Genomic DNA, 27,412 nt, shown 5'->3' on the forward strand with positions numbered 1-27,412 from the left:
ACAGAGATATACTGAAGCTGATGAAGTTATCTTAAAACAATATAAAGAAGGCAATGTGTATATTAAGTAAAGAATATATGCGAAAACTATGAGTCAGCTATAAATCAATGTTCATATAAGAAATAAATTTTTAAACATGTTTGAAGTATGTTTCTAAGCAATTAATCTTAATTTGAAAATATTTTTTATCAATAAAATTCAATTAGAATATAAATGCATAGTTGATAACAATTTATTAAAAAATATTTCTGTGAGATGTGTACATGTGTATGTAGGTGCATGCACATCAACAATCATATATACACACACACACACATATATATACATACACAAAATGCTTGGTTTAATTTACATTATAAAAGATCACATTTCTATTTAAATTGCAAACAGGTTTGTGTATGAAAGTGTGAAGTAATGTCTGTGCGTCAGTATCAGTGGATGTGCATGAGCATATGTATATGCATGCATACATGTGTGTGCGTGTGTGTGTGTGCGCACAGGCAGCTGTGTGCGTGTGTGCAGGCAGCTGTGTGTATGTGTGCAGTCAGCTGTATTGGTGATGTGTCAGTTATTAGCTGCACCTGTATGCATACATTATATATCAGTGCTGAGTGAGTAACAACATCACAACAGTGAACTGAAAAATGCACTCTACATGCACTGTATAACAATTGGCTAACACGTGCTAACAAGCTGTCTCGTGACATGCGGTTTAAAGAGAAGCAGACAGTGGATTATCAGAATGGAATGGAATGTAGTAGTGGTGGTAGTAGTGGTAGTAGTAGTAGTAGTAGTAGTAGTAGTAGTAGTAGTAGTAGTAGTAGTAGTAATCTTTTTTTCTTTCTCCATGTACTCCTTGTTCGTGGAGTTGTTCTTACTGTAGTAACTGTAGTTGTTGCTGTTGTTTTCACTGCTTTAGTATGAAGTTCAAAAAAAAAATATTATAAATAATATGTTTATGATATTTAGAATTTTTCTAATTAGGTTTTTTGATACCAGGCACATGACCAAAGGATGTATAGAAGGGCTATAAGTCAACCAAATTAATCCTATCATATTATTGGTAGTTATTTAATCAATACCAAAAGGATGATAGACTGATAAACTGTTGAAAATGAATTAAAAACCATAAAAGGCAAAAAAGGTGTTCTCTGTCTTAGCCATCTCCATCATCTTACACACACACATATACATATATTAATACATAATCTATCTCTCTTTCTCTCTCCCACTCCCCCCTCTCTCTTTCTCTCTCTCTATATAATTATATACAATATGTATATGATATGTATGTTGAATATCATATTATATATAATATGTATATAATGTATATCAAATATCATGTATATAATATGTATATAATATATATATATTAAATATGATACATACACTATATATATATTAAATATGATACATACACTATATATATATTACATATATCATAATATATACAAGGCACACAAACACACACACATGTGAACATACAAATGCGAAATAAGCAGAGAAAATTAGCACAAGAATACCAAAAGTAAGGTTTGAGTTTTATTGAAACTATAAAACTTCACAAACTGTTACTCTGAGTTTCACATAAGTGACCGTTTGACAGGTCTGACAATCAGATACATGAGGCAGGAATATATGAGGTGGATTGACAGAATGAAGAGGAAGTGATATATGAGGTTGACTGAATAAACAGAACAGTAATATGGAATGCAGATTGACAGAATAAATAGAGCAGTAAATGTATGAGATGGATTGACAGAATAAATAGAACAAGAACATAGGAGGTGGATATGAGAGAGAATGAATGAAACAGTAATATTGGTGGTGGATTAACAGAATGAATGAAACGATTATATTGGAGGTGGATCTGAGATAAAATGAATAGAATCGTAATATGGGTTGCAGATTGAGAGAATAAACAGAGTGGCAATATAAGAGATGAACTGATGGAATAAATAGAACAGAATACAAGAGATGGATATGAGGGAGAATGAATGAAAGAGTAATATTGGAGATGGATTAATAGAATGAATGAAAGAGTAATGTTGGAGGTGGATTTGAGAAAAGAATGAATAGAACAGAAAAATATGAGAGGTGAATCGATAGAATGAATGGAGCATTAACATGGAATGTTGGTTGACCGTCTCAGCAGAATGTTAGATAAAATACCATGTGGTATCTAATAGTTTCCATTCATGGTCTGAGTTCATATCTTATTTGAGTTGACTTTGACCATTATTTTTTTTTCCTGACATTAGTAAAATAAGTATCTAAAATATTATGTCTGCCATAATTGACCACAGTTCAATGATTTTTATTAATGAAAGAGACAAAAACATGTAACATGGCTGTCAAACAATCTGTGTATCATTAGTACCATTAAAAAAAATCATCATTGTATAATATAAACATCATGCTTAAACAATGTTTGCAAGTAGATCTGCATAAATAAAATACCTAGAATACATATGTTGATACTCTACTCCATCACACTACTAACAATATATTTTTATCATGTTTGAAATACAGGGGTCTGGCTGGTCACTATCAGTTTGTATTGGTTGCCCTCAAGATGTCAGGTGTTCTTAGAACCCGTACTACTGATTTCCTCCACAAAATAGGGATAATGGTGGCCCATTGGAGAAATGAGCTTCACAAGGGAGGAGTGACTGCTGCAGCAAATGTCACTGACCATTTTCCATGGTAACACCATCACAGTCATTACCATGGGGCATGATTGAGCACATCATTTGTTCTGGAATATGTGGTGCATCAACCTCTCCCCCTTCATCTTCCACTGCTTTCCTCCTCCACCTTTTTTCTTCCTTTTCTTTTTTTTTTCTTTCTTATCTTTCTTTTGTGTTTCTTTGTATTCAAATCTTCTAATAAAATAAACAATGAATATTCAATGGTAGTGGCTATTGCTGTTAAAAACAAAGGTTTGTCTGTTTTGCAACAGAGAAAGAATCATATGTCAGTGGCAGAAGGGTCTAAGATAATTTGCATCAGCAGTTTAGCTAACTGAATAACTAGTGACTAATCCAGATGACCATCAAATGATGTGAGGAAATCATCTACAGGACAAGAAAATCCAATATGGTCTGACAATAAATATAACAATCAACCTTTTGATATAGAGAAACAATTGAAGAAAATTAAATTTGTCTTTTCTCATCTTACAAAAAATGAAAGTAATATCATAAATCAAAATATTTAATAGAACCTTCACTATAGAATTATCTCGTGTATATCTAACATCATAAATTCTCTTTTATTTTAAAATAAAACTTATTTTACTAGAGTGATTTTTTTTTAAATGCTTTGCAAGAATTAAATGGAAACTATATGTAAAAACTCAGGTAAAAATGTACTTTTATCTGTTCTGGTTATCTTGCAAATATATAACTCAAGCTACCTATTTATGTCCTCTAGGTAAAATAACCAGGATTTGACATGATAATTAAATTTTCTGCCATAACGACATAAAGACTTACTGCAGCTATCAGAAGTGTATTAAAAACTATACAAGTGGCTACATGTTTGAGATGCTTAGCCACTAAATTCATTTCAAATAGTTACAGGTTCAAATCTTGCTACAATCTGTGTTTTTACTTCTGAGTAAGGTACATTACATGCTGAAAGACTATATATATATATATATATGCATATCAGTGATTGGTATTAGGAATAAATAGTTTTCCCCAACAACTTACACAAATCTTATAGGTTTCCAAACATCTAATGAATGTCAGCATAGAACATGACATTAGACATGTGAAATTAATATATAGGATAGTGGTGTACAGAAATGTTTAATTTATCTATCTTTACATCACACACGCACACAGCTGTGTGGGGGCTGGTATGTTAAAGAATAGACTCAATGTTTCCTCTGTGAGCTGTAAAAGGTGACTAAAAGAGGTTGGGAAGAAGATTTGCACTTCAACTTCATAAAACCTACACCAGCAACAACTACCAAAACAAACCCATGAATTAGAGGGTTGTTTCCTGTGTACTGCAAAGGTGCCATCCGTCAGGAGTAAGGAAACACCATCAAGTGGTAGATGCAGTGAGATGCTGTTATAGTCCATGCCCTCACACTACTACAACTACTATTTCGCATCAGTGACTTTCTAACATCAACTATAACAAGATGAAGTGTGACTACAACCTAATTTCTAGCTAAGCATTAGTTTAAGACAACCAATATTTATTACTAAAGAAATACTACAGACATATTTTAAGCACCGTGTAAGGTGGTGAGCTGGCAGAATTGTTAGTATGCCAAGCAAAATGCTTAGTGGCATTTTGCCTGTCTTTACATTCTGAGTTCAAATTCTGCCCAGGTTGATTTTGCTTTTTTTTTTCATTTAGAGTAGACAAAATAAGCACCAGTAGAATGTTTGCTGCCTTGTGACAAAATTTGAAACAAATATTTTAAGTCTCCTGATTTAATGGCTCAGTTATAGTCTGAGAGAGAGACATATGGCTTATTTTGAGGATGACCTGATCTGATTGATTGCACACCAGCACTGACAATTTATATTGACCACCTAAGAACAAGAACAGCAGTTCTCTGGATGGGTACCTCTAATAAAACCCATACACAAGTCCATAGTCAACCAGAGACTATGGTAGGAACCATCAACCAAATCAAGACTGAACCTTAATGATGCAATCCAAATTAAACCCAGCTGATCACTCAGTCATGTCTTTATAAAAATATATTATTATCCTAGAATAGATTGAATTTGTGACTACCAAGACTCATCCTATAATCCAGCCAAGTAAACTGATGCATGTAAAGTGTTATGACCAACAACAACAAGTAATGTCAGGTGCTCAGGTAGTTTGGAGTATTGTTTGAACACGGGATTTATGGATTTAACAGCATAACCACAAAGGAATTAATGCTACTCCCTAGTTACACAGACTGAGGCAAGTGACATTGAAATGGTGGGTTGTCAAATTAAATTTCTTTGAATTTTGTTCTATACCACAACAATGAACACCAAGTCCAGCAGCATAGGCTATGGTGGTTTGGCCACATCTGCAGAATGAGCACTAGAAGACAACCACTCCAACTTTTGTGGTGGTAGTGACCCACTCACTGGAGAATCTAGTGCAGTGTAACAAGGATCGGAAAGCATGGAATAACATCATCACCAGAGTCCATCATCCAGTAGCACTCACAGCAATGTATTGGTTGACAGCACAGTCACCCTCTCTGGTCGCCAGCTAGGGATTTTACTTACTTGCTTACTACAACATACTAGGCTCAAATCAAGATGCCTTTACTCTGCCAGAATAAATAAAAATATGTATGAGTAATATACTGGATTGGAATCCCATAAGATCAGGAACAGGGGGTGCAGGAAGTGCAAGCACACCCACTGGAATTTGGGAGGCAAGGGATAATGAAAAACTGGGTATGCACTGACTAATCAAATTTTGTTCCTTAGTCCCTTAATTTACTCCTTTTCTATAACAGTTGACCTTATGCTAAACCAATGTTATTAAGTATATTTGATTCTAAAAATCTACCATAATGTATTAATATATCAGAAATATGATGTAACTCCTGGTTCTGTGGAGACAAAAATAAACAGCAAATTGTAGAAGTTATAAGATCTAATCACTGACCAGTAGTAATGGTCACAGGATTGTCAGTGAGCTAACTACTGTCAATTCAGCTGGTCATTATTGTCATTATAGTCATTATAGACAGAGGTGAAGAACAAAGAGTTCAGTCAAAGCCTATAAGATATTCCTTTCAGTATTCTTTTATTTAATGTTTTCAGCCAACAGAAAATAACATTCAAGCTTTTAATTATTGGATGAATTAAAATCATCATCATCATCGCTTAATGCCTGCTTTCAATGCTGGCATGGGTGGGATGGTTTGACAGGAATCAGCCAGGTAGAAGCCTGCACCAGACTTCTGCAACTGTTTTGACAGGATTTTTACTGCTGGATGCCCTTGCTGACATCAACCACTAAGCAGAGTGAACTTTGTGCTTTTTACGTGACACAAGCACAGGCAAGATCAGTTTTGGCAAGGTTTTTAGTAAAGAAAATATTTAACCAGTCTAAGAAAATTAAAGATATTTATATACATGTATGTATGTATGTATGTATGTATGCATGTATGTGCGTGTGTGTGTGTATACACACATATATACACACACATGCACGTGTGCACGCAAATACATACACTCCCCATCTCTCCCCCTCTCTCTCTCTCGCTTTCTCTCAGGCACACATGCACGCACATATTTATGTTATCTTTTTCAGCCAATATTTAGTATCAGTTCATATGTCCATACCAGCAGTCATCTTTTCTGCAAGCATCAGTTCATGTTTTTAATGCTCAGCCATTCTCTTAGCTCACTTTTGCTGCGCCTTTCAAGCATATTAACATCACAGAACATATTTGCCCCACTTTTTTTTCAAGTGTAGAAGATCACAGATCTTCTACATTCAATGTTTATGCTTCACTGCCACATGGCCATTACATTCTTAGTAAATGCTTTACACATGAGAGAAATCCTTTTGTAGTCAACTAAGGTAACAGCTTCAAATCTCCCTCTGCAACTTTCTTTAGCTATAATATTTCGCATTAATTAATAGAATCAGGTCACATTAATTAATAAAGGAAAAAAATCTAAAGAACCAACTGAGAAGTTTATCGGCTTTATGTCACTTCTAATGCTAACTAATCCCAAACATCTATCATGCTTAATTCCCAGTCAGATTGCCAGAGATCCAACTGTATCTTTCGGATACTCATTGTTTTATCTATATTTTTACCATGTTCATATTTATTTACATGTCTTTATATATATTTATTTATATGAAATATTTAAAAAGATCCTCGGGAAATACTGACTTTACATAGCTAAAAGAAAATACTTTGTAGAATTCCATACATGTTTGTAAATAATTATCAGCATATACTTCTGTTTTATGGGAAGCGGTAGCTCTGTGTGTGTGTGTGTGTGTGTGTGTGTGTGTGTTCGCATGTGTCTCTTTGTCATGACATTGTTTCATTGTTGTAAATGAATATCATCCATTTCCAATATTCTACAAAAAATATTTCTGGCCCTGGTAAAATATTACCTTTTTTGAAACAGGTAAGGGTTGGGAACAAGAAGGGTTGGCCATAGAAAATTTGTCTCAATAAACTCTAACCCATGCAAGCATAGAAAAATGAACATTAAAATGATGATGATGATGATGATGATGATGATGAGGAGGAGGAGGAGGAGGAGGAGGAGGAGGAGGGTGATGATAGTAAATATGAATTATCCATATACATATATAGGACATGGTTTTGTCTCAATTTCATAAATAAAAGTAGCATTCTTGAATGTTCTAACATGACTGTCTCTGTAAAAACTTCAAGCACGTTACTGTTATTTACTGACTTCAGAACATCTCTTGACTGTATCAGCACAATAAAGCAGTCAAATCACTCTCAACAACATCTCTTCTGTCTTTAAATTTGAGACTTTTTGCTTATCTGTAAACTATCGTAGCTCTAAATTTTAGGACAGTATAAAGAAGTGTGAATAAATAACAACCACCACCACAACAACAACAACAACAATGTAATCATAGACAATGAAAGTAAAACAGAAATGTAAATTAAGAAGCAATGAGTCAAATAGGTATTTTTTTTTCCAAGATATCATTACAATAGAATTGGTGTTAGTTTAATGTCTGTTGTCTGACAAAATTGCAGTTTTTCCATTCTCTCTAGGTATATATAAATATCAAATTTCAAACTAAAACCAATTTCACATCAGCTGCTAAACACTGTGGAATTAAATACTGACATTCTGAAATCATTAAAACAGTTTTTAATTTGAATCTGAGACAGCAACAATTTTCTTTCTTATTTTCATACATATTTAAACAGATAGTATCTAAAACATCACCATTGGTTTTTACTGTGAACAATTTTATAATCCTACAGTTACTAATTTCAAAAATATAGTAAAATATATTAAATATGGACTGAAATAAAGTTGATTTGATTGAAACATTGTAATTATCAGGGTTTATCTGCCCTCAAAAACCATCAAACCATATCAAATATTAACATATTGTATCAGACATAAAACTTTATAAAACGCATTACATTTAAATTTCAGACTACAACATTAATATTTGATAAATCATCAAATATACTAATGAAAAATATATTACAATTTGCTCAGTTTTCATGAAGGAATTTAATTAAAGACTTTTCAAAATTAGTATATATACATACATAGTTATAACTGTATGTTTGTATGTATGTGTGCATATATATATATATATATATATAGATATATATATATATATAAATATATATATGTGTGTGTGTGTGTGTGTGTGTGTGTATGCATGTATATATAGTGCGTGTATGATTTTTAAATATTTCTTTTTTTCTACATTGATAATTTTGAAGATTCCAATAGACTTCTGTTAAATTAACACAGCAAATAAAACTTTAGAGAAGTCTTAAAGTAAGTATGTATGTGCATATATGTATGTGTGTATGTATGTATAAAAATGATAATACATATATGTCAATATATATATGTATAACAACTAAAAGAAGCCAGTTGAATGTGTGTGTGTGTGTGTGTGTGTGTGTGTAAGTGCATGTGTGTTTGTTTATATTTGTGTTTTATAAATGTCATGAGTTATGAGTGGTACAGTTGCCACTTCTTCTGTCTGTCTCTCTCTCTATATATATATACATACATAATCCTTCAAACTGCATCCAGTAGTGGGACCCTGTATCAGGAGTTCCCTCTAAACCTCTATTGTTCTCATTGTTCTCAGATATTCTCTGACCTAGAGTAGCAGCACCTGTCAGGATCACAGCTCTAGGTCAATTCTTTTCTACTTTTCTACTCTAGGCACAAGGCCCGAAAGTTTTGGGGAGGGGGCCAGTCAATTAGATCGACCTCAGTATGCAACTGGCACTAAATTTATCGACCCTGAAAGGATGAAAAGCAAAGTCAACCCCGGCGGAATTTGAACTCTGAACGTAAAGACAGATGAAATACCATTAAGCATTTTGCCCAGAGTGCTAACGTTTCTGCCAGCTCGCCACCTTAGCTCTAGGTCAATTAGGAAATCAGCCAGACAGATGGAGCACATCAGCTTGATTGGGAATTATCCATCTAAGAGAAGGAAAATACTGATTCTAAATTTCTGCTGCCTTGCAGCCTCAGTCAGCAATGGGAAAGGTTTTCGTAGTAATCCTGAAGCAGTTCAATGTTGTTATCTACTTCCTTGTTCTGACAGCTCCTGCACTGATGCAAGTGCCAAATTGGTCATGCTGTTCCTTTGGATCCATCAGTGATGTGAAGAGTAGGGGTGATGCACTGCATGAGCAACAAATGCCCAGACTTGGATCTTATTGAACACCCTATACTGGAGAGAAAGAAACTATAACTCAAACAACACCACAAGCTGGTTTGTGCGACAGAGCCTGTCATTTGCACATCGCACTATTCAGCTACAGTCAACACTGTTCCAGTACAGCAGTCAACAAGGACCTTCATCTATGGTCATTAAAGACAGATAGAGGCCTTAGGATGTATGTGTGTGTGCATGTATATATGTATGTGTGCATGCATGTATGTGCATGTATTTGTATATGTCTGCATGTATGTACATATGTGTGTATTTATGTGTTTGTAGGTGTGTAAGTATGTATATGTATGTAAGTGTGTGTATATATGTGTGTGTGTGTGTGTACACATACACACACACAAACTCAATACATAATGTTAAGATGAAGAGAGCTGAAACCCATCCTCAGCAGGAAAGAGCACACCAATTTTGCTGGGAATGAAGCTGCATGCCATCTTTTGACAAGAGCCTTGTCAACCAAATCTTGAAAAACGTCAAGTATGTCTTTCAATGTCACTCTAAGTTCAACCACAATGATTGTTTTTTTGCATTCCGGGAGAGCAGGAACAAGTCTGAATGGAACAATAAGACAAGTCTACTCTTGTGATCTCTCACAGCTGCTTTTGCTTTAGGAACATTGCTTCCTTCCCTTAGAAACCTGATGCCTGGAGGAAGGACAATTATTCCTGGTTACTACTTCAGAGTTCTTTCCGGGACGGTTCTCACTTATGTGTGTGATCATCAACTGAGGATATACTTGGCAATTAATTTAATTATTGATTATAGATTATTGAAACATACATGAAGTATTTGTAATCAATAATTTGTTTTCTGCTTCCTTCTTTTATACACACTATGTATACACACACACACACATGTGCGCGCACACACACACACACACACACACACATGCACACACACATACACACACTTATAGTAATTCATTTCTTGGATGTAACCCTTGATTTAGGCACAGGTTCATATAGGCCTTACTGCAAACAAAACAAAAGGTTGTTACTCTTCATCACAGCCTTCTGCCATCCCCTATTAGTGTTTTAAAACTTTGTAAAGGGAGTCAGTGGGAAGATGTTGAATCTATCCTCCAGTAAAGGGGTCTTCAGCACAGTGGTCTCCTATTATAACAAGGCTCTGGTAGCCTGCAGGTTCAAAGACAGCCTCACTTACATGCCCAGCCCTAACACCTGCAAGAGAAAGTGCCACTGAAGAGTCATGTGGTTTCCACACCACCATCACTTTTTCACTCATCATGAAAATCTGGATGGAAAGGATCTTCCTTGGATTAACTGATAAACATTTTACACAGGATCATAAGTATGGAAAAATATTGAATAGGTATAACTTAGAAGCAATGTTCAGTTGTGCACTTAGTACAAAAATATATTAGTGCCCCGAAGCCACAGACAGGGGCAAGGTACTCATGTAGGATATACAGTGAGTACCCAGTAACTGGTCAATTCAGCATGGAAGCCATGGTCTACGAAACAGAAATGGGGTTGACCAACATCAGTAGAGCAACTCAATACATACACAGAAATATGTTGGGGTAATAGAGGGCCCTTACAAGGCCAGATTGAATAATCAGAATTCCTCATTTAGAATCCAAGAGAGGTACAATGTTATAATTTTAGCCAGTTTATATGACAATTAAAAAGGAAGTAAAACCATTTTCAAGTCCTATCATATTTTTCTTTTTATACCCCAACAGCTGCACTGCCAAATTGAACAATATTGCCAGAAAGTGTTGAAATTGTGATGTGTGGTCAACAACTTCAGAGAAATTAAGCTAGTATGCATCTGATGTATTGTTCTGTTTATCTGTAAATTCCTTTGCCATTCCCCTGTGTGACATTTTCATTAATATATATGTAATACATATACAGACATCTCAAGAATAAATAGACAACCCTCATTATATTGTTTCATATATGCAGGCATTACTTTGTACTTCAAACTTGTTAATGTATTGTGCACAAAGCATACCAATTTAATACTAGATAAAGTATTTAAATGTATTGAATGGCATTTTGCTTCTCTCCAAAATGGTTCTGCTTGTGTATATATATTAGTGTATGTATTTTTATGTATATATGCATACATATATATGGCCAATACCAGTGCCACATAAATGGCATCTGTGCCAGTGACAGGTAAAAGACACCCAGTACATTCTGTGGAGTGGCTGGCATTAAGAAGGGCATCCAGCCTTAGAAACGAAGATAAACCAGACTGGAGCCTGGTGCAGCTCTCTGGCTTACCAGTTTCAGTCAAACCATCTGACCCATGACAACATGGAAAATGGACATTGAATGATGACGATGATATATGCAAATACATGGGTATTAATGTGTGTCTATATCTATATGTATGTAAGCATGTGTGCCTGTTTATACATGTGGAGGTGTGTAGATTAGTGGTTATTGTGTTGAACTCATGATCATGAGATTGTGGTTTCAATTCCTGGATTAGTCAATGCATTGAGTTCTCGTACAAAACACTTAATCTCACCTTGCCCCAATCTGGCAAAAGTAAGTAACCCAGTGATGGACCAACATACTGTCCAAGTAAGGATGTGTATATATATATATATATACTATAGAATTTGAGAAACCAGCCTATTCAGTCTATGGATCAGAGAGGACCTTTGATCTTTTTTTTTTATGTTTAAAAGTTATGTATGCGTATATATATATATATGTATTTATACATTGATCCTGGAGCAGAAGCTAACATCAAAATATAACACCTTAAATAATATAAAAGATCTCTATAAAGGAAAGAAATTTTTAAGAGCTTTTTTATGAATGAGATTTCACCTGTACAGTGTTCCTTTCCAAACCTGTCTCTAATATATCCTGATGCACAAAAACAGTCTTCAATGGATGTGCTGCCAGAATCAGATGTGAATGAATCTGCTGGACAACGTTGACAACCTGTATCATTTACACTTCGATAACTATCATGTGGACATTCTGAAAGAAAACCAACAGAGTTGTGTTTAAATTAGTAGGTTTAACTGTTTTGTTTTGTCATTATATAAAGTTTCTACATGCAAAAGACAACAACACTGAGGAAAGAAAATTTTATAGTTGTTCATTCCCAGAAGAAATATTGTGTTTATTAATTCACTATTTTCATCATCAGTTTCTTCATCAAGTCATTTTTGACTACAAGCCAATGAGGAAGCTTCTACAAGGTTGTACAACTTGCTAGAAATTGCAGCCATATTATCCCTCTTCCTTCAGATCACACTCAAACATCTTAAAAAAGGAGGGACATAAAGAATGTAGTCATGTCTGGAATAGTACATGCTGGTTATGGCTAGAAAGCCTTTGTTTTAAATCATTAAATATGTCCTAATCAGAGACTATTTGGAGGAGGAGTACCACTGCCACCATCACCACCACCACCACCAGGTGTGCAAGGATGAATCTGGTCCTCTATGGACACTGTATGCTCACCAACAAGTCTCTCAGCAAATGTAATATGTAAGGGCTGAGCATTTCTTTCAGTACTGTCAGCTTCCCACAACAAAACTCTGATCTATGTCCAGTGTATTTTAAAAGAAGCTGCTAGAAACCCCTTTGTGTAAAGCAGCAAGGACCAGAAAAACAGTGGGTTTTGAGCCTGTAACCACAGCACCAATATCAGTACTGTTATCAGCATCACTGAGTTCATATTTATATATTTAAGGATACATACCACAGAAAGACAAAATGGAATAAGTAGAACAAGAAGAGAAACATGGGATAAAAAATCACTGAAGAGGTCACAGGATGTGTGATGAAAGAGCTTTGACAAAGAAACTAAAATAATCTATATATATATAGCTGAGTTTGTGAGTGTGTGTGTATGTGTATCCAATTCATACATTTACACAATTCCAAATTTCTTGAATGAAACAATCGGAATTAATATTCTAAATACCATAACCTAGGTAACTGTGTCATTTTTTCCGTCAAAATCAATCACAGTTACCAATAAAATCCATTAAACTGTGCAAAATAACATTTCCCCCCCTCTAATAAAACCTAAATTTCCTCTTTCTACGACCTTTACAAACCCTTTCAACTCCTACTTTCTCTTATGAATGTTTACGAACGATAACTCCTACTTTCTCTTATGCATGCAAAGTCATAGATTAAACTTTGCTTTTAGTTACGCTGTATGTAAACAAACAAGTTTGTTTTTCGAAGCGCTGAAATGTATGGTAGTACAAGTAGAAAGATAGATTTTATTCAACGCATAGATACTGAACAGTATACATATAAGGGATAAAATCCTTTTTTCTTTTTAAAAGCATCTATTACACTATTTTCCTTTTGTTTCTTGACTCCCATAAGGCGTCTCACAACATTCACGCTTTAGTTTGACCGACAGGACAACACATTGCAAAATCACTGAACTTCATTACAAATGTGGGTAATTTTTCAGATTAACACCCGCACTAGGGTGTTAGGGTTACGGTTAGGGGGTAGTCTTCAAGTTTAGGGATAAAAAAAAAAGTAAATAAAAATAAATCACACACGTGATTTGATTGAAGTTAACTGAGAGATTGAAAATGCCTCGTGGAAGACCGGAATATTTTTATTTACTTATTTTACCTCCCTAAACTTGAAGATTACCTTATTTTCATCTTATCTACATGAATTTCTATGGCGGAATTCAACCCCAAAAGAAAAAAACATTCGTTTATTTTTTGGCTGCCATTTCTGACGTTTATAATGTTGAGTAGGTTAATTTCTAGAACTGCATGCTGACCCTTGAATAAATATCTAATATCTGTTGAATTTCATTATCATTTCCATCGACAAAGTTCTCTCCTTCTGTCGCATGCTGTTTTAGAAAAAAAAGCCCGTGTGTAAAAAAAAAACAAAAAAACACGTGTGTGATTTATTTATAAACAGCTAAAAGAAAACACATTTCAGAGTAGTACGGACAATACTGGTAAGTCGTTCAGTTATTTCCCTTGAATATTTTTTGTTTTCTTTTTTTAACTCCCTATACTTGAAGATTACCAGGTTAGGGTTAGTGTTACGGTTACAGTTTTAGGGTCAGGGTTAGGGTTTTAGGGTTAGGGTTTTAGGGTTAGGGTTTTAGGGTTAGGGTCTAGGGTTATGGTTTAGGGTTAGTGTTAGGGTTAAGTAATCGTGCGGATGTTAATCCGCAAAATTACCGAAATGTGAAAACTACTGACCCTGCCATCTATTATAACTTTTGTTGTTCTGTTTAATATATACATAGATTATGCCTCCGAAGAAGAGAGCTTGCTGGGGAAAGAAAGCAACCGGTTTAAAAAGACAGCAACAGACTGCAGCAATTCACCACATTCCAGAAGCTACTTTGCACATAATGCAAAATGGTGCATCAACATCTTCTGCCCAATCTGTTAGAATTCTGGCAAAAATGTGTAGCAACAGATCGCCAGCAATTGCTTCATCAGAAATTGCCGTCCTAGCTCCTGCGAAAAGGGATTACCCTGCTATGTATAATCAGGGCAGTGCAAAAAGTTGTTTTGCACATATCATTTGTATAGCCAATTAGATGGATGAAATTTACGTACGATTAATAATGTTACGCAAAACAGCCTTCAAACTTGTCCTTTTCATTTCATCGTCTTTTGAATTACGAACATATTTACATCATAAGGGTTTTTTCGTTGTAAGTCTTTCTTTTTTAGTTGATTTTCACCTAGCAAGACTTATCGTAGATGGCATAATAAGTCATACCCGGACAACGTCGGGTTATACTGCTAGTAATAATAATAAAGCTGAAGTGAATACCAAATATACAATGTGTGTTTAATTGGCAGAATATGACCATCCCCAAGTATAACAATATCTGTTTCAACACACAATTTCACATCAAGAATCTTGAGAAACAAATACATAAATCATCATCATCATCACCGTCATCATCATCATCACCGTTTAACATCTGTTTTCCATGCTGGCATGGGTTGGATGTAATATTTAATTTTGTTTGAGATTTAAGTTCCTTATACCTACATCAATTCAATTATTGATTTCATCCTTATCCAATACTATAACATTTGGTCTGAAATAGTCATTTTAATTTTCTGTGAAATGGAGAACCGTTCTAATTTGCAATGTGAAAGAATGAAGATTTTAGAAAATAACAGTTACAAAATTTCTTGCTCTTACACAGAAGTTTAATACAGATATTAGAAATTCAACAATGCCTTTCCCAAAACCCTTCAACTATGGAAAACGAAATTAACTTATAATACATACTTTCAACAAAATAAAACTGATATAATAAAGTGAAGGCTTTGGAAGGAGCCAAAAAGTTTTAATTAATTTAAATGGCACCAGCAGTAAAAATAGAATAAAAAAATAAAATTATTAATTTTGTTCAAGAGAGACAGGGGAGGAAACTCTGAATTTGAAATTAATTTAAACTAATTAATTATACAATACAGTGTGGAGTGATCAGCATCATCACTGTCACGATGATGATGATGATGATGAAGAAGATGATGCATTGTGTTCTACCAGAACCACAATGGCCACTTTTTCTCCTACAACAGAGTGGATGCGGTTGTCATGAACAGAAGGGATACTGTAAGTGGTTTTCCATCTCATTCAAACATGACAGTGCAAATAATACTATGTTCAAGAAGGAGATTAGAAGAGAGAGGGGGGGGAGAAAGGGGGGGAAAGGAGAAAGACTGACAGACAGACAGACGAACAGTGAGAGAAGTGGGATGGGATCAAACTCAGTATTTGACTGGTCATTTATCTTCCTAATCTTTGAAAAATGAAAGATAATAATGACCTTGATGGGATTTGAACTCAGAATGTGTAAGGTGGTGCAAAAACTGCAAGGCATAAATTAAATACTCCAAACATAATTTCCAATTCACCAACCATATATAGTTACAGTATTTAGAGCAAGGACCACACTCTCCACATTTTAAGCCCGAAAATAATTCCATAATACAGTAGCTAATGTTCTCTTTCAAGGGTTTGAGCAAGTAAAATATAGCAGAATGGATTATGAGAACAGAATGTAGTAGTAGTAGTAGTAGTAGTAGTAGTAGTAGTAGTAGTAGTAGTAGTAGTAGTAGTAGTGGTGGTGGTGGTGGTGGTGGTGGTGGTGGTAGTAGTAGTAGTAGTAGTAGTAATCTTTTTTTCTCTCTCCATGTACTCCCTGTTCATGTAGTTAGTCTTACTGTAGTTGTTGCTGTTGTTTCACTACTTTAATATGAAGTTCAAAAGTGTTATAAATAATATGCTTACTATATTTAGAATTTTTACTAATTAGGTTTTTTTTATCCCAGGCAGATGATTAAAGGATACAGCACGAACCAAGAAAGGCAAATGACCATAGTTAGCGGCTAATATAAACAGTAACTGAGCATGTTCAGTAATGACTCAGTAAAAGAATGTCTGTCTAGGCTTAGGGTTTATAATTCTATCAATATAATTTCACTGCTGAAGGTGGCAAGGAGGTAGAATTGTTAGTACTTAGCAGCATTTCATCTGTCTTTACATTCTGAGTTCAAATTCTACTGTGGCCCCTTTGTCTTTCATTTTTTGGGGGTCAATAAAATAAGTACCAGTTGAGCAACTAGGATCACAGTAACTGACTTATCCTCTCCCACTAAAGTGCTGGCCTTGTGCCAAAATATTATTTCACTGCTTCATCCCTTTTGTGTCAAATTTGTGGGCGAACATCAAGTATTTTCTTATGCATGTCCTGTACCTAGAGTCTGCTTCATATGGAAGAAAAAATATCATTTCTGAATGTAATGGAAGTTACTCTAGGATAGATTTCTTCTCTTTTCACAAGATAAAGCCAATCTGCAAGGAAACTATAATAGTATGTCTCACTGATATTTATATCAAAAACTCATGTTAAGTATAGTTTTAACTCCACTGAGATTTGAACTCAGAACCTAGAAGACAAGACTATAACTAATATGCCATCATTAGATGATGATGATGATGATGACACCAACGACGATGACAATTATGATGATGATGACGACAACAATGATGATAGCTAAAAAGTTTTCAGCCCAATGTTGTCTCGGCCACAGAATATGATACCTGAACCAGTTTAAAGATATCCTCTACCATATTTATGAAATATAAAAGATTTTATAGAGAAATGAAATAGTTAACTAGCAGATACTGCACTGCCAACACATTGATCATAATTTCAAATCTGCTATGTTTTATTTGAGACTCTTTAGTTTTTTCTCAAGCAAGACATTTAATTCTGCATAGCTCACTTCACCTTAATATCAAGAATACAAATCAGTTACAAAAAAACTGGTGTCTTCTCCGCCATGATGTATGGAGATAAGCACCATCTTTATGGAGTACTGTGGTATGCAAAAAGATTTATCAGTTTTTTCCTCAAAAGTCTATAGGTGTGATGAACCCATAAATGTTTATATATATATATATATATATATATATATATATATATATATATATATATATATATATTCATGAAATAGATGTGTTTTTTAAAAAATATTAGAATGGCTCAAAAGCATTTTAGCCTCAACTATAACACATTGAAGTGTAACTGGCACCTATTTTCCTGTTAAGTAGTTTGAGAGAAACAATATTTCCTGTTTAAGGACAACTACAGAAATAGTTTAAATAACAAGTCTTCATCAAAACATGTTATTATATCATCCAAGGTGAAAATGAACTTGTAATTCTTGCCCTCTAAATAGATCTATGTTAACTTAAAATTTACTTTTGGGGACATGATTTTATGATCAACATCATAAATTTGATCATCCAGATGCTGTACTCAGGATACTTTTCATGAAAAGAAAGATTATACAGGGTCAAAAAAGCAAACTATAATACTAAATAGCAATAAAACAAAAAAAAAAAAAAATAACAAACACTTACTGCTACAGGATGTTCCACTTGACACTTGGTAGCCACTGGGACAATCACATTGATAAGAACCAAGAATATTAACGCAGATACTGGAACAGCCATGAGTTTTGTTTGAAGCACACTCATCAACATCTGGAAACCAAATAACATTGCAGATATTTATTTTATGTACAATTTCTTTGCAGGTATTACATAGAACTGACTTGTACTTTATTAGTTTACAGATCTGGGTCCAAATTTCCTAGTGACATTTGATGTAATGTAGTGATGGGTACTACTAGTAGCAGAGCTGGTTTTAAGCTAATTAGAAAGACTTGTTCAAATTGGGCTCCACACCAAGTGAGGGCCCTGCACACATGCTCGAGTGGAGACTACCATGATGAATTTTTGTATATCTTTGTGGCATTTTGGCCATGAGTGGAATGCTACACAAAGCATAAAACATCAATCTTCAGTTAATGTAGAATAGAGGGCCTCACTGATGATTCTCTATTTGGACCCTGCACTTCCTAGTACCGGCCCTGACTAGTAGTAATATTTATTATCCAAGTTCATATCATGAAATCAATGACATTAAAAGAGAAAATATTAGAGTAATATTAAAGGATAAAATTATGCTTAAATAGGCAACCTCTTCACAACAATACACACACACACACACACACACACACACACACACACACACACACACACACACACACACACACACTGCATAGATGCAAACATAGATATATGATTAAGCCAACTTTGCAATCACATGACCTCAGGTTCAGTTTGATTTGTATTGCACCTTAAGTAAGTATCTTCCACTTGTCTCAGACCAAGTAACACCTTGGAGCTGCAAGACATAAAAATTTACAGAAGCTTGTCATGTGCATCTGTGCATGTGTATATGCACGTGTGCATGCATGAGTGTGCATGTGTCTTTGTGCAGAAATGCCACTTGTTCTTCTTCACATGAGACCATCTGAGCATAAAACATTGATGTTATGTTTACAGTCTCCGTGAACAAAATATCTCGTACTTGTGTGCTTTTGAAGTTAAGTGGGAAAAAAAAGTCCCTTAGTTAAAAAAACTGGTAAAAGTTGGTGACAGGAAGAGCATCTGGTCATAAAATACTACTTCAAATAAGTTCTCATCTAACCTACGCCAGTATGAAAAAAAAACAAGGGTAAAATGAACGAACTGCAAGCTAAGGAAATACATAAAATTTACATAGAGGTTAAGCAAGTGAACTAATACTTATACATGGTAACTATCCACATTATGGAGAACTGAAGTTCTGAAGGGTGACCCAGGATGCTGAACTCTTCAGATGAGATGATAAAGGACCAAGATACCAGGTGTCTTGTTGTACCCAAGAAGACCACATTCCCTGATGAAGAGGAATGGCCTGCAAGAGTCCTGTACTGGTACCATAATAAAAGCACTCGTGCCAGTGCCATGTAAGAGCACTTGTCCCAGTGCAACAGTAAAAGCACCTACCACACACTGTAAAGTGGTTGGTGTTAGGAAGGGCATCCAGCCGTAGAAACCATACCAAATCAGACTAGAACTAGAACCTGGTGCAACTCTCCACCTTGGCAGCTCCAGTCAAACTGTCCAACCCATGCCACCATGGAAAATGGACATTAAAGGATGATGATGATGATGATAACGATGAATGAATGTATCTTTCCAAGGGGATGTTATGCAGTACTAGTGACAATATATGAACTTTCAATTTTTTATCTGAAACAGGTTACATTCTCAACTCAGCCAGTAATACTGGTCTGTTTAGATGTCATTAATTCCTTTCTTTAAATACAGCCATAGCAAGTACAACATTAATGACAACCTCACCACCATCACCATCCCTATCTCAGACTACACAGAACTGGTTGAATCAACAAGGGAATTCCTTCATGGTCACTTGACCTGCTAGAAACAGCAGTCACGTTTCCTCCAAACTGCACACTATTGTATTAAAAATGGGAAAAAACACATGGGTTAATATAGTTCTAGGCAAACAAAAAATATGGAATGGTTATGACTGAAATGCATCTGAATATAGGCCCATTCAGTCGAAGTTGATAAGAGTTTAATCATTGGAGACAACTGGTTACAAGCACAAATCTTGGTATGAAATAACATTTTATCTGGTAGTTAGTATTATCCACCCCAAAATACCTTATATTCTTGAAGCAAATGAAATATCTGTGATATAGTCACTCAACATGACAGGAAAACCTCTCTTCAATTGCTTGACTGCCATTTTAGAAAAGGAACGACACATTTGATAATCTTATATGTGAATGAGAAATAAGAGGGAACAGTTATGCCTGGAATGTCTTGGATTCTAGGTTTGATCAACAGGAATGATCTGTGACTAAGTTGCAACAGCACTAACTAATATTCCTACCTTCGCAGGTGTATCCGTCTTCACTTAGGGTATATCCAGTCATACAGTAACAACGGTAAGAGCCCTGCGTATTCTCGCAGGCCTGATGGCAGATACTTTTATTCACGAAACATTCATTGATATCTGAAATTAGAAAGCAAAAATAATATTGCTCATTATATAAACCATAAGAGCTGCAATAAACGTGTCGGAGAGGGTTTGTTTCTCATTTGACACACTGATCTATCAACCCAAGAGAGAGTTGGTTGTCATCTGAGACTCAACAAACTCTACAAAGAGAACAAACACAGCATACTTTACATCACCAGGAGCTGCTCACATACAGTCCATAGCCACAGACCACTAATACAAAAAAGCAAACACACTGGAAATTAAAGACGATCCAAACTAACACAAATGGACATGCTTACAAGATCCAAAAACAACACAGTACCCATGACTTTCAGAAATATTTTTTCACACATAGAATTGCTAAAGCATGGAATAAACTACCTGCATCAATTGTTAGCAGTCAAAATACTACATCCTTCAAAACTTCCATGCTTCTTGAAATTTGCAAACAGGTGTCCCACCACACCTGCTTTTTTCTTTATTATAGATTTATTCCCTGTTCACTTCCTGTGCATATTCTATGTACTGTTCATGTAGTTTTTGTTACTTTTTCTGATGAGTTGTAGTGCACCTGAGCACTGTATACAATAAGTTCCTTATCATTATTGAAGAGGAACCATTTAAGCCATTTGTTACTGTAGTAAAAGCTCCAACTCTCACTGTCTCTGGCACTGTGTGTGCAATTACCCCTTTAACACACAGATTCATCTGCAATTCCACCTTCTTACAACACAACCCTAATACTCTCCTTCCTACATCATGCAAACAAACATAAAAAGCATATATGAAGGAAAATAAAAGCAATGTTAATAACCCCAAACAATGTCCTGGGAGACACACAATTACTGGTACATCATTCTCCTATTGAGTCCACCTCATCCACTTCCACTGTTATGACCACAAGAGCCGACAGGTGCCACACACATTCATTGTACAGAGAGAAAAGTTCAACACATTCAGTCACATTGTCCTCTGAACAATAAACCATTGTAGAATGTTTGTTAACTTGTAAGGCAATAGTATATCTGGAACAACATCCATAGTCATATAAATTGAATCAAGGAAACATACCACAAAGAGAGATCAGAGGCAGATGGGTTGAATTAGGCAAGTTCAGAGAATATAACACTACAGACAAAATACCCATTAGGAACAGATTGGTAACACCCAACTATGGCTGTCTTGTCTTTAGTGTTTAATTAGCTTTGCTATGGCAATGATGACAACAACAGTTACAACAACTATTTGATTGTGCCTACTTATTTGATCAACATTCTATGTCTGTTTGATGCAAGTTGACCAGGGGTTAAACAAGAACATGCAATGCACAGCTAGATTTTGTCTTCTTTATTTGTACCACTGCTATTCTAAAATTTCCAAACTAATGCTGGTCTCACCTAAAACCTGATAAACAACAGCTGCTGCTACTGCTGCTGTTCACTCTATTGATTCTTTTATGATCTTCATCTTCTTTGCCACAAGATCTGTAACTATCATTAGTAGTGCCCCCTCATCATCACCTTGTATAATGTGATCAACATCAGACTCCAAACAAAATATTTTACCCAAACCTCTTTTTAAGAGAAGCACATTGTTTTGGAAATCATTCCTAAATTATTTTCTTTTTATGTATGGCAATTCCAAACAAACCAAATGAAGAGAATCATCAGAATATATAATCCAATGACTGTGTCCATGTGAATCAGATTGGAAATAAAATCTTTGTTGTATATTGCTGTACGATTAGCTGAGGTAAGGACTAACAGTTTGTATAATACTCTTTATTGAAAACGAAAGAGGAATGATATTCATTTCTGCAAAATATTCTCTATTCCAACTGCACAACAATGTACTTCTTGAATTAACCATATCTAGTTTATCTCCAGTCCCTAGTATCATTTTCTAATTCACTTGCTTATGCTAACACATAAGCTGAAAATCTTTTAGCAAACCTCTCAACTACTTACCAATGTTAATACTTTTAATATGAAATGCTAAATAGAGTGACATGATTAGCTGCAATAGATGTCTTACAGATGGAATATCAATCACTAAGGCATGAAATATGATCAATACCTAGCTTTCAACAAGGCAGAACCTTGTTTACTTGCTTGTAGTAGTTAGATCAAACCAGCTTTTAAACAATGTTATTGGGAAAGGCCTGAACATCACAATATAGCATTTCCCATAATTACTTTTATTTGCAATTTAGAAATCATTTCACTAGGTATGTCATAACATAAATAGCCATAGTCCTATAAATTGAATCAAGGAAATATTATACCACAGAGAGATCAGAGGCAGATGGGTTGAATTAGGTAGGTTCAGAGAATATAACACTACAGACAAAATACCCAATAGGAACAGATAGGTAACACTCAACTATGGCTATCTGGTCTTTAGTGTTTAATTAGTTTTGCTATGACAACAATGACAACTATTGTAATATACTGTAAAGATTTCACAATTCTTCCTTGTCCTTTAAATGCATGAGTGAACTAACTGAGTAGTTTTAGTATTGTATAACCAGCTCAGAGCCATCCAGTAGATATGGGTTTGTATAACCAGCTCAAATAATACTTGGTACTATATAACTAGCACATATTAGAGAAGCAGCTTAAACAAGTGGTGGTAGAGAGGTGGAGCAGGTCTTATTCAGTAGGCTAGACTCTGTTATTTTCATTTCATTTTCTGCATCAATTATCATAGCAATTTCTCTATAATTTTCAGAACCCATCATGAGTTGGATCAGTGAACATCGTGACTTCGTTATATTATAAAAAAAACACTCTGTAATAGAGAGGCAGCGAGAGTTCCATAGACACTTTCACGCACAGTCCAAATGCATCTGTATCAGATGAGAAAACAGTTTTGCTTTGGATTTCTAACTTTCAGGTAACTGGATCTACACTGTAAAGAAAATCGCCTGGCAGACCTAAGACCGTTACAACTCCAGAAAATGTGGCAACAGTAAGAGCATCCATTCAGCTATCACCAAAGCATTCCACTCATAAGCAGAGAACTAGAGTTTGAGGAGGATTCTGCATGCCAATTAGAAACGGCATCCTTTCAAAATGATGTTGGTTCAAGAATTAACTGAGACAGGTCATAACAACTGCAGAGCTGTATGTGTGAATATTCTTGCACAAGTTTCTGCTGCAGCTTTTCTTCTGAGTACCAATGAGGCTCAATACCATATCAATGGAGCTGGAAACAAGCAGAATTTTCGCTACTGGGCTGAACATAATCCTCATGAACTCCACCAATGATTACTTCACTCTCCTCACATAACTGTTTGGTGTGCAGTTGCTAGCTATGGTGTGATCAGCCTGCACTCTTTTGAAGAAGGTGGTGCAACAGTAACTGTTACCTTTGACTGATATGTTGCAATGTTGGAGGCCTTTCTGCACCCCAAACTGGACGATTTGGACACAGAACGTCTGTGGTTTCAACAGGATGGGGCCACAGCTCACACAGCATGACATTCACTAAGAGTGCTAAGGGAAATGTTTCCAGGGCATTTGGTCTCTTTAAGGGGAGATGTGGGGTGGCTGGCAAGCCCTTGCAAAATTTAAGCCCTTGTGACTTTTTCCTTTGGGAATACTTAAAGGTTTTAAAAGGTTTTCTGACATTGTCCTCAAACTCTTGAGGATTTGAAGGAAGGGATCAGAGATGAAATTGATGCAATTCCACCTGAGATGACATGGAGAGTCATGAAGAACTTTTAGGAATGACTCCATCAATGTATTGCCAACAACAGCTGCCATTTGTCAAACCCATTAAAACAAAACTATGTTTTATGTACTTTTTAGAAATATAATCAGTTTTTTCCTAGATAGTTGTGTTCTTTTTTTATATCAATTCAAAATGTGGGAGATCTTTATGTTCCACCCTGTCATCATGGTATTGTATAATCATCTGAGTGATTATTGTATTGCATGATCAGCTTAAAGATATACCATTGTATAACATGTTAATATAAATGGTACTGTAGAACCACCTCAAAGATATACTTTATAACCAGCTAATTGATGTGTTTTATATAACCAGCTCAATGAAATGGTGCTGCATAACCAGAACATATAGATTTGGTACAGTATAATCAGCTAATAGATACAAGTATATTATCTAATAACCATCTAAGAGATATGATACTGTATAACTAGCTGAATAGATATAGTACTATATAACCTGCATACAGATATAGTATTGTATAACTAATTCACTGATATGGTTTGTGTAGCTAGTTGAGTAGATGTGATATTGTTAAACTAACACTTAGATATAGTACTACAAGAGAAGATTTGATTCTTATCAATCTAAAGCTTTGAAACAGGAGCTAAACACCATTCTTTCAAATTCCCTTGAAACTGTATCAAACATATTTAATATAGTATATTCAGTTCAAGAATTTCTAATTGCATAGATCGTCTATAATTAAAACACTAAAATACATAAAATTGATGAATCAGTTAGAGGATGGATAAGAAAAGGCTCAAATAACTTACCAATACATGATCTTCTGTTGCTGTGTAGGATGAAACCAGTTTTGTTACAGAAACATTCAAATGATCCATTGTTATTGATACAAATATCATCACAGATGTAATTATCTTCGCACTCATTGATGTCTAAACAAAGAAATAACAGGTTTGAGAAATATTAAATCTTATTTATACCAATTTGATGGGGTTGGTGCATGAAGAGTTAACTGTCAACAGGAGGAACTTGAACTTAACAATTTACATGATGATATGTGAATAAGCCACCATGTCCACATCTATTCATAAACTATTCCATAACAGTCAGAAGTATCTCCAAGAGCAAATTGAGTATCCAGTTTTACTGAGAAGTTTGATTATAATTGCCTTGTCAATGTACAAATGAAGATAATTTACATGGGAGACAAAAGTTGTTGCTAACCAAGAAAGTAGTTAAGATAAGTGGGGAGAAAGAATTAGATTCTCCGTTTTTCTTTTTTTTTTCTTCTTTTTTATAATTACAAATCTCTTTTCCTTGGCTCAGATGAATAATGTAGGCTTTTGTATAATAAGTTCATGCAGGACTTACACAGGGCTCACTCAAACAACGAAGGCTTAAACTGAGAACACTCTGAAAAGCAACCTGAAATGGAGTGGCATTGGCCCACGTGAACTTCATGAGCTCTGCTGCAGACAGATTAGCATGGCTTCTCACCTCACCAGCAGCAGCTGCCCTTGAAGAGGACCAGCGTTTCACTGTTGCAAGAGACAGATGTCACAGGGTTGGCAACAGACTATTGTTGTAACATCTGTAGGTGCCTGTGTGTTTCCAGTTTTGGACTGCTAAGTCACATTTGCTTTCATTGCCAAGAACACAGACTCTGTCATCATCAGACACGTATGGACTACCAAGAAAAGGTATGGTTAAAAAGTTCACACCACAAGCATGTTGCCACTGGTTCAATCCCACTACATGACATCATGAGCAGGATTAAAGACGCTTAAAATCAAAAGACAGAGAATTCTGATTTGTAATAATAACCACAGAAGTAACTATTAAGGTGGTTTTAGTGTTAGTCTTCGTTACAACTATGTTGAAGCTATTTAGGTGTGTCTGTGTGTTTGTACAGGGAAATTAAAGAAGAGTGGTAATTGTTGAATACATTGGTCAAAAATTTTTCAAGACTAGAAAAACTGAAGTAGAGGATAGAAGTTCTAAAAGAAGAGAACTTTAAAAGAGTTAACACCTCTTTCATATAGAAACACTGATAAAGATAATAGAATAACTTGGTGCATGAAGATAAACTTTTTCAAATTTTACCATTTACAGAACAAAATCAAAAAGTACAAAAATGAAAAGGGAGTAAGTCGTTATTTATTTATATTTATATTTTTCAATTTCAAGGTTCACTTAACACATTTTTAAAAACACAATGAGTTATAGTTTTTACTAAATATTTAATTTCTTTCCTTCTTTTAAATATGTATATTTATTTCTGAATTTATTTAAAAAAAAGAAAATCATTTGTGTGGATGTACATATATGTTTATGCATATATGTGTGTGTGTGTGTGTGTGTGTGTGTGTGTGTGCATATCTATCTATTTATGCATGTATATATGTATATTTATGTATGTATATTGCATATATACATACATGCATACATGTGTGTGTGTGTGTATGCCTGCATGCAAAGTATATGTACACACACACACACAATATATTTCATAAATATACATATAAGTGAATACAAATATGTGTATATTTGTATGTATGTGTGTGTATACAGAGAGAGAGAGAGAGAGAGAGAGAGAGATGCCCATACTTACATGCAAATATACATACATATATATATATATATATATATATATATATATATATATATATATATATATATATATATATATATATATATATATATATATATATATATATACATATATATATACTATATATACTTATATATATATATAAGTGTGTGTGTGTGTGTGTATCTATAATTACATACACACACACACACACACACACACACTCATACACACACACACATTGCTGAATATATAAACATATAGACCAATAACAATCTCCAAATG

General features: G+C 34.8%; 1 protein-coding gene across 4 annotated transcripts in view; it reads right to left on the reverse strand.

Moving 5' to 3' along the window:
• The window catches only part of LOC106871923 (uncharacterized), a 423,018-nt gene that overhangs the window by 131,453 nt on the left and 264,153 nt on the right, over nucleotides 1–27,412 (reverse strand). For all 4 annotated transcript variants that reach the window (XM_089361578.1, XM_089361580.1, XM_089361579.1 and 1 more), the window contains 4 exons: nucleotides 25,347–25,469; nucleotides 20,728–20,850; nucleotides 18,336–18,458; nucleotides 12,252–12,407 (listed from right to left, as the gene is read on the reverse strand). In XM_089361578.1, the coding sequence (XP_089217704.1) occupies nucleotides 12,252–12,407; nucleotides 18,336–18,458; nucleotides 20,728–20,850; nucleotides 25,347–25,469 (525 nt within the window). The remainder of the gene's footprint in view (nucleotides 1–12,251; nucleotides 12,408–18,335; nucleotides 18,459–20,727; nucleotides 20,851–25,346; nucleotides 25,470–27,412) is intronic.

This window comes from Octopus bimaculoides, chromosome 13 (assembly GCF_046866305.1).
Source record: "Octopus bimaculoides isolate indiv1 chromosome 13, ASM4686630v1, whole genome shotgun sequence".
In the NCBI taxonomy this organism is placed as follows: Eukaryota; Metazoa; Mollusca; class Cephalopoda; order Octopoda; family Octopodidae; genus Octopus; species Octopus bimaculoides.